General features: G+C 57.2%; 1 protein-coding gene across 1 annotated transcript; it reads left to right on the top strand.

The window, feature by feature from the left end:
• Positions 1 to 2,672: 2,672 nt before the first annotated feature.
• VOLCADRAFT_37752 (uncharacterized protein) lies at positions 2,673 to 3,827 on the top strand (the record flags this gene model as incomplete). The annotated part of the gene is made up of 3 exons (XM_002950630.1): positions 2,673 to 2,729; positions 3,156 to 3,257; positions 3,726 to 3,827. Coding segments are annotated over 3 exons (261 nt in total), but the record flags the coding sequence as incomplete, so codon positions are not given.
• Between the last annotated feature and the right edge of the window lie 5,887 nt (positions 3,828 to 9,714).

Raw genomic sequence — 9,714 nt, 5'->3', positions numbered from 1 at the left:
TATGCGTATATATGTATGGCGTTGATTACATTGTGAGCTTAAAAGCCGGGGGCCCGGGGACGAAACACAGAGCGGGGGGCCAGACACACACGGTTGGTTAGTTCCGTGCATTCCGACCCCGGGTTAGACCGCGTACGAGGTACGACAGCCGGCACTAATCAGCGTTCCGCACCGGAGGCTAGCGCTACAGCTAAACGGGCTCTAGGCCCGCTGGCCACCTAGCAAAGACGAAGCCACACCCCGGGGAGTCCTTTCTACGGGCAGAAAGAAGTAGTACAGAAAAAGCCTCAAAGAGCGCGCATCCATGATCCGGGCAATCGAGAGCCCGACGAGTCATCCCGGGCGGTTTGGGGAGGTCTCCAAGCTCAAAAACCCTCACCCAAAAAGAGCGCAAAGCGCTCACACCACAAGACGCCAAACAGCCTCCCGAGACCACTTCCCCACCCCCGCCTCTCCCTTCCTGGGCTAGTCCAGGAGAGGTGTCAACCGCAGGGGGGGGGGGTATCACCGCACGTGTCCAGGTCCCCCCCTACATGGCGATGGGGCCAACTCGAAAAGCGCGGGAACGGGGGAAGATAACCTGCCATGACACACGACCGGCGACCACGCCTCCGAAAGAAACCGCAGGGGGGGGGAGGGTAGCCAGCTCGCCGGCAACCCCCTTTACCGCTCTACCTAGACGGCTGGCTCCCAAGACCCTTCCTTACTCACCGCGTCCAGCAGCCCGAGGACCCCTAGCCTCGTACCCCGAGAGAACCTAGCAGCCCTGCAGTGCGCACTAACGTAAAAGTACGGCCCCTCCTGGACACCAACCTCCCCCTCATCCGCGCCCTCGCTAGAGCCACCTGTCGACTCCTACCACTCCTCAACCCTACATCCTCTTGGTGCTCTCTTCGTGTACGTATGTATGTATGTATGTTTGTTTGTTTGTTTGTTTGTTTGTTTGTTTAAAGATGCAGCATCACAATAGTAGGCTGATCATGAAAGGCTAGATTAATTAATTTAACTTATAATCTAATTTATTTTCTGTATGATCATTGTACCCACCTTTCTTTGCCGTCAAGGGGGTTTGTCACCTTTGTCACGTTCTGGTCGCACATCCTCAGTCACCGAACGTGAATTGCACCTCCCGGCAAAGAAATGGGCCACTATACGATATGTACGGCTGTACGAGTTTTTGAAGTACGGCGGTGTCTGCCTGGTTCCCGTCATCAGGACGGCACCTGGCCGCTACCGGCGGCAGCGGCGGCGCCGGAGGTGACGTCATCATCCGTGCTAGTGAGAGTACGACGAGCTTGTACGGCATCCTGCCGGTGGTCGTCGGCGGCGCTGGCGGCGCCGGCGGTGCGGGGGCCCGTACGGGTGCCCGCGGGTTGGACCGCGTGGTCGAGGTGCCCGTAGGAACCACTGTGAAAATCTGGCCGGCGGCGTCGAAACAAGTCGATACCGACGACGGTGAGCACCGTACGGCGTCGTACAGCAGAGTGTCTCTCGTCCTGGTTGCTGAGTTGGGGATTTGGTGTGTGGTTTGATGTGATGTGGGGGGGGGGCAACGCAACGCCTTTTTCTATACCGCCACAACCCCCGACTGCCCTTCCCCCGCCCGCAGCCCGCATATCCCCCCACCACCGGCATGTCCACCTGAACCCCAACACCCGATAAACTAGATGACGACGACAATGACCACGATGGCGACGACACCTCCATCGGAGCCTCGTCTGCTGCCGACGGTGATGATGACAACGATGAAGGACAAGAAAACGAAATCCAAAACGAAATCCAGGCCGACAGCGGATCCGAAAGCGACCGGGACAAAGCCCTCTCTGCTCATGGTACTTGTGTTGGCGGGAGGACTGGGAGGACTGACCCACGGGTCATCGGCTCGCAGCCGCCTGTGGTGGAGGTGGAATTGACCCAAGTGGGTCAGGCGCTGGTGGTAGCCCGGGGCGGCAAGGGCGGCAGGGGCAATCAGTCCTTCCCCTCGCCGGCGGGCCGACCAGCACCCTCGGACAGCGAGCCGGGGTCCCCAGGTACTTTTCCCGTACATTGTTGTACAGCGCGTTCGTACTTCCGTACATTGGGGAGTATACTACTATGATACGCGGCGGATGTACTGCTTTCATATATGATGCTGGGGGGTGCGTTTGCACGTAGGTGCATAGGGCCCTCTCATGAGTCTCATTGGGGATCTACCCGAATTTGCTCCAAAAACCCACCTCAACCACCTCAACGACCTCAACCACCTCGAGGCTCCAGTATTGTACCCTTTATTCTTATGCCTTCCCTCTTCATTTAACTCTCCCCCTCACCACCATACGTACATACATGCACGCACACGTGCACAGCGGGTCACGGATTCACCACAGCTTTCCATGGGTGGGGCCCATCTAGCCGCCCGCAGTGCGCCTTCATTGCCTCTGTGCCGCGGCCTCCGTGCCCTCCTGTGCCTCCCCTTCGGCCCCTTGCCTCTTTCCTTCCTAGCCACGCCGTCACGATTGCAGGTGCTTTCATTATGTCCTTTTTTTCGGATCCTGTCTTCCTTTTTTCATGCCCCCGTTCTCCCCCACCCACCCACCCGCCCGCCCACCGTGCGCATCTCATCCGGGTGTGCAGGCGAGGCGGTTTTGGTGCATCTGCAGACCCGGCTGCTGGCTGATGTTGGGTTTGTGGGGCTGCCTAATGCCGGCAAGAGCACGTTGCTGGGGGGCATCACGGCGGCCAGGGCCAAGGTGCGGCTTTAGAGTTTCAGGGGTTTGCGAAGTTTAGTGTAAGTTCTTTTTGGGGTTTCGATTCGTTGATGATGATGATGATGATGGTGATGCGTGTGGGCAAAACCCATCCTCACCCCTTCCGCAGCTTTAGGGATGCTGCTGCCCGTTCTGAAAAAACATGTTAGGCTAGGGATGGGAGGGACACCCTTTCGGAAATGCTGCTTCCGCCTAAGAAGGAGAATCTACGTACGCCTCGCTTAGAGCCCTGTAGTGTCCCTCGAGGTCCTCTCCCCCTCCACCCCCCCCCAACACACACACTTACTCACATGCCTGCAACCTAAGTTGTAAACCACCCACGGACCTCCTGGACACCGACAGCAGTTCACTTCCCACTTCTCGTCTATGATTTCCCCACTTCCCCCCCCCGAAACCCCCACTGCGAAGGTCGGCAGCTACGCCTTTACCACCGTACGGCCACAGCTGGGTACGATCATCTACGATGACGGCTGCCGGCTGGTTGTGGCGGACATCCCGGGTCTCGTGCAGGTCTCGTGGAGATCTCGTAACGGTCGTGCTGCACGCGTGCATGTGTGTGTGTACTTGTATATGTATGCGTGATACGTATGCGTGAAAGAGGGTAGAGGCAACGGTGGAGGGTACCAATCCATGGCCACCATACAACTAGTCAATGCATGTGTTTGTGTCGTTATTGAAGCAACTAGTGAACTGTGTAGAACCGGGCCACGGGAGAGCGAAGGGAGTCGGGCCCGACGGGGAAATAAAAGGGACATGATCGACTCGGGGAAAGTAGAGCCCAGCGCCATGGGTGTGTTTTGCATGTTTTGTGTGCTTTGTGTGTTTTGTGTGTTTTGTGCAGCTTGCCGAGGGGGTTTCCGATTGGAGTCCCCTCTACCCGTCCTCTCCTCCCCACCCCCACCGCGTCTCCGTAACCCACTCCACTCCACCCCACTCCACCCCACTCCACCTTCGCCTCCCATTCCTGTTCCCTACCAGGGTGCTCATGCCAACCGGGGCCACGGCAACGCCTTCTTGCGACACATTGAGCGATGTCGCTGCATGGCCTTCGTGGTGGATCTGTCAGGAGGGCAGGTCAGTACGGCAGACCAGGCCACCGCTGTACGGCAGACCGATGTTGCCGATGGCGGCAAGTGTGGCGGCGGCAGCGGGGGCAATGTTGTCGCTCGGGGCGGTTCACCCTGCCATAACCTGCCTGGGGCTCGCAGCGGCGGTAATGGTGCTGACGCGGCTGCTGTTGCTGCTGCTGCTGCTGCTGATCATGATGATGATGGCAGAAGCAGCGGCGGCAATGTCGACGTCGACGGTGGTGAGGCTGCCGCCAAGGCCTATGTGGGAACCGTCGCCCTGCCGCCGGCGGAGCAGCTCCGGGTGCTCCAGGCAAGACAATGCGGATTCCACAGGACACTGAAATGCGTGCGCGGGTTGCTGCGGGTTGGGCAACCTTGGGGATTTGCTAACGGGAGCACATATATGCACACACACCCCGTACACACGTACCCGTACACACATATATACATACACACATACCAACTAGGGTCGACCATGCTTTCAAATGGAATTTGACAGTTGACAGCTAGCATTCTAAACCTTGTGTACTTCAGCCCAAAGTGCCTAAATCCCCCGTGTTTGTTCCTTACATTGACTCAAAAGTTGGATTATGGCGGATGGGCAGGGAGCGCCGGCCTAAGTCGGTCACAAGAGAATGCTGACGCGGCTTGGCAACCAACTCCTTTTACCAACCGTAATATTGACTAAGCTCTTAACCTCAAGGAAATGCCACAACAACAAGGGCAAGACACGTAATACACATACACACACATACACACACACAACCAATACTCACAAGAAGCGATTAGTTAATTCCTTGCTTGGAACTGAGTGCTGTCGTAAAGGCTAGGAAAAGAATCCCGTATGATACATGAACCTTGATGCATGTAACCTTTTGCTGCCGTACTTATTGTGCCGTACCGTGCGCTCCAGAGGGAATTGCGGCTGTACAACCCGGAATTGCTGGCGGCGCCTGCGGTGGTGGTGGCCAACAAGCTGGACCGTTGCAGCGACCCGCGGGTCGCTCTACGTGTCCTGATGGCTGCCACACCGCTGCCCATCGTGCCCGTGTCGGCGGCGCACGGTGTGGGGCTGGCAAGGCTAAAGACCGCGCTGCGGGCCATTGCCAGGCCGGTGGACAGCGGTGGCCCGGGAGGCCGCGACGGCGGAATTGTAACGGCGTAACGAAGAAGGCTAATGGTGCTGGTGGTGCTGGTGGCGACTTTGCGAAATGGGAATGTCTGTGGAAGTGAAGGATTGGGGTTGTCGATGGTTATCGGTCAGGGAATGGCAATTGCTGGGGAAAAAGGGAACGAAGGTGATTTTTTAACCATATTGAGCATGGCGCTGAAAGATCGATAGGCATGAAACCTGTCAAGGCAGGGATTTATGGTAAAAGTCGGAAGTGGCTGACTGGCTGGTAAGGAGGCCAAAGGGTTCGGCGTACGCCACGAACATGGTGCTTTATGAGTAAACGGATTTGCAACAAGAGGCAAATGATAACGCATTACTGGATGATGGCGTTTCCGTCGCGCCTTGGCTCATGCTGTGCGGCGCTGCCATGTCATGCTTTGGCCTGCATTGCAGCTGCAGCGCAAAACATGTAAGCGGCGCAATGCTATATTACCACGTGCACCATCTACATTTACAAAGGCATAATTGCGAAGTCGCAACAAACTACGACAGAAACAAATTGACGAGGTTGGTCAGCTTGACGAGTCCGGCTAACGCAATTCGTATCTTCTTAGGTTATAATACAACGTTATTTAGCTGGGCAACAGGAAAGCCAATATAACTGCTCTACGTGGGAGCTTTGTGCAATATATAATCAAACGCGGAGCGTAAACACACTGACGGTTGGTCCAATACACAAGCCAGTTGGATTCACTCTTTGAGTTTACCACGAGGATACCTTCCCTGTGCATTTCTGCGTAAGAGCTTGTGGACGAGCTGCGGTGCATCGGCGGCCTGAGGCCGCCGCTCGGCGATGTGCGCCGCAGCGGTGCGCCAACTCTAACACCAGCTAATCCCTGCAACTGGCGCAGCATCACTCCATCTCCTTGCTCATGGCGGCAACTTGGCCTGCGCATTCGACGCTGTCGGCAATGGCCGTTGTCGGCAACGGCACCGCAGCGCGACCTCTGGGGTAAGTCATATTATTTACGTTTAGGATAGGAACACATAAAACATCAACAACGTTTACTTGCGACTTTTCTGGTTACGTTAGCGTCAAAGCTTATTACATGCCGTAACCTGGGCCATTTAAGGCCCCCTTCCTACTTAAAAAGCCCCTTCCCACTTACCCCTCCATCCATAGACTACGATGGCAGCTGCGTGTCCACAATCCAGCTTGACAGCTTCAAGCTGTTCCACCGGCTCAGCTTTGGGCATCGAAACCACCGCACGTTTGTCGTGGTGGTGTACGACCCAGCAAGCCCCTCCTGTCGCGCGGCAGAGTACGAGGTAAAGACCTCGTAAACATCACATTCCCCCCAGATCAATCTGCCGCTGAGTAATGCTGCCGCTAAACATTCCCCCTAGTAAACCCTGGCACGCGATATCATCAGGTTTACATCTCCCCTACCTCTTCAGGGGCATCGTATGCAAACACATCGTACGCGAGAGCGCAGCTCTGGAACCAACAGGTCTTCCGAACCATTGCCCTGCTACAACCTGAACCCCTGCCTTATTCAACCAACGATAGACCAACATCGACATTCCTCGCTCAAAGCCACGAGTTTGCCCTGCCCAGTAACCCCAGTAACCCCAGTAAGAACCCCTCGTGGTAATAGAGCCCCAAGGTCCGCGGACTTCGACTCCTTTCCCCCCCTGCCCCTCCCCCCTTTTTCCGAGTGAAGTACTCTCCGTGAAAGCTGAGTTCAGCTGCATATCCACACTCTCACCCTCACCCTCACCCACACCTTCACGAACACCCTCACACACACCCTCACACACACCCTCACACACACCCTCACACACACCACACACCACACCCACACCCACACATCCACACCCTCACCTACATAACGCCACACCCTCACACACACACACTAGGTAGAGCGACTGGCCACAGGATTGCGGAGCAGCCCCGCAGTTGTGGTCGCCAAGCTGGACGCCTCCGAACCCGCCAACCGCGCCTTCCTAACCGCCACCTTCCCTGGACTCGCGGACCAACTACCTGCCGTACTGCTGTACCCGGAGGCAGCGACCGGCTACATCCGACTGAAGGGTAAGGTACTGGTGGTATCGGGTTGCCCCGGGGTTGCCTAATCTGGACTTAGCCTGGACGGGGGACGAGACGGGGCCGTGTGGAGCCCCGGGGGCTCTGTTGTTATGTGCTGACCCACCACCACCACCACCCGCGTTTTCCCGTCTCTCGGGACCTCACCCGGCCTCTCCTTTCCTCTCCTCTTCGACTGTTCTGTCCTCACACAACGTACATACATACATACATATATACATGCATACACATATACGTACGTACGTACACACGCGCATGCAGGCGCCGTGCATTAATTCTCAAACCGTACCTCCCCCCGTGTGAACAGGTCAGGGCCCCACCGCAGAGGATGTCGTACGTGGCATCAACAAGCTGTACGGCATGGTGCTGCCGCAGCGGCCGCAGTTGGTGCTGCAGGACGTGCCGGAGGTGGAGCTCGCACAGAAGCTGTACGGCGGGCCGGAGGGGCTGGAACGGCAGCGTAGGAAGGAGCGGCTCCTTCGGATGCTGGAGGAGGTGGCGGAGGCGAGGGAACAGGCGGCGGCAGCGGCGGCGGGCGTTGACGCCACGGCTGCCGCCGGGGTGGCGTCGGAGAGTACGGCACAACGTACGGCATCTGTGACGGCGACGCCAGCGGCTCCGGCGAGTTACTGGAGTCGTGACAAGGTTTCCGTGTGGGGCGTGGTGGCGGCGCTGAGGTGAGCGCTCTGTCATCATTGCCCACGCTGTACACATGCCGTACTCTCGAAACCGTACAAAATGTACGGCCGTGACCCCACTGACTCTTGACGACCCCAGCCTAGCTCCCGTACCGCTCCCCCAGCTCGCCTACGTACGGCGGACTTCTCTTTCCATAACCAACCCGGGTTTTTTAACCCGCACACCCTCACACCCTCACCACCTCCAGCTCCACCACCGCGCGGCGCCCGCCTGACCTCACTACCTCCCTTCCAACGCCGACTTCCCCCCCCCCCCTAGACACACACATGCCGTACACAGCTATTATCCCCCTGCCTGCCTGCCCGCCATCCTCTCTCCCTCCTCTCCTACCCACCTTTCCCCCCGCCACCCAGCCACCTCTGTGAACATTCCGTGTTCCCCCGAAACGTCTCTCTCTCTCTGTCCCGTTCCCCCTCAGCTTGTTCGCCTTCGCCTGGGACGTGTGGCTGGCGGCCCTCTGGGACCGCTGGCAGCTGCACCGGCGGCAGTGCAAGCGAGCCCGCGGCGTTCTGTTCAGTCGGGAGCAGGACCTGCTGGACATGGGCACGTTGCTCGTGGACCGCTTGGAGGTGTTGGGGGAGGGGAGGGGGGCGGCAGACAACAGCGCTGCGGGGCCGGCTGCAGCAGCAGCAGCAGCAGCAGAGGCGGAGAGAAGGGTAATGCAGCAGCTGCAGCTGCCACCGGCGCCGCCTAGCGGCAGCGGCAGCAGCGGCTCGGGTTTTGGTGCGTCGCGCGGCGGCGGTGCTGAAAATGTGCGTGCTGTCTAGAGAGGGAAAAAGGGGAAAGACGAACCACGAACGAGTGAAGCTGCTGCCAGGGCAAGAGTGTACCAGACGTAGAACTGACCAGGGGGGGGAAAGGGGGAGGGGGAGGGGTGGTCGCGAAGAGGCCCTCGTCTGTGTGCATGTGTGTGTATAGGATGAGTAGTCTGGGAAGTGCCGTACATACCTGTTGGCAAACACAAAGACGAGTCGGTGCTGCTGTGGAGTACGATCAGTTACACCTTTGATGTGTTGAGGATGGTGGTGATGGTCATGCGGCTGGTGGTGATAGTGGCGTGGTAGAGGCGGCCACAGCGTCCAGTAGCGATCAGCACGAAAACTTTTACTTTCTTTACAGATTGTATTCTTAAGAGTGGTTGTGTTGCTGGGTTTTGCTTTGCACTTCTACCAAATCGCGAGCGTGAGGAAGTGAACAAGGCACCCTTGCAGCCTTGTCTGCACACGTGCTTCCAGCCAAAAATTGAGAAATGCTGCAAATTGTGATTACAGATATTGTGCGCAAAAGTCATCGCAGAAGGCATTGCGGCGGTTGGGCGGTAATAATTACAGAGACTTAAATGCTCGCAACAACGGTGGTACGACAGCAAGTGAACTCCAACATACCGAGCATCTGCGCAATTCAGTCCCTCTCTCTCAATATCATTTTAACGTCTCTTCGCTAAGGTAGCGAGTAGAGACAACCAAGAGCCAGCCAAACTACACCGACCCACCGGAGCCAAGAAACAACGAAGCGTACCCAGTAATGGAAAACGAGGTATGAAATTTGTTTCCTTATTGGCCAGCCTTTGCCCAGTCATCGGCATCTGGGCCGCAAGAGCGGTGTCGGCGGGTTGACCGGCTGAGAGAAGGCGCGACTGAAGGCGCTCCTTGCCTTCGTCGGGATTTAAGCGACTAATAGCGTCTTTGTCATCTTAATTCGTGCTAGTTTTGAGCAATGGCTGATAAGGAAAACATGCAAGCATACTGGGTCGACCGACCCATCATAACAAGCAGCGACCGACGGACCAGTTAGACACACCTAGAAGAGCGACAAGTCATCCTTGTGAATGGTTCATTGCAATGAAGCGAAGGCAGAGCACCCGTCTCAGAGCCGGACCAAGTCCATCGCATCTGACTTTCCGACCTTGTTGTTTGACTTGCTTGTAGTCGGCACCGGCGAGGCGCGTGATTGAACGCGACGGGGAGGAGATGGATC

Source organism: Volvox carteri, assembly GCF_000143455.1.
Source record: "Volvox carteri f. nagariensis unplaced genomic scaffold VOLCAscaffold_19, whole genome shotgun sequence".
NCBI classification, from domain to species: domain Eukaryota; kingdom Viridiplantae; phylum Chlorophyta; class Chlorophyceae; order Chlamydomonadales; family Volvocaceae; genus Volvox; species Volvox carteri.
Note: the sequence above shows the minus strand (reverse complement) of the source record. Positions and strands in the feature narration are given on the sequence as shown.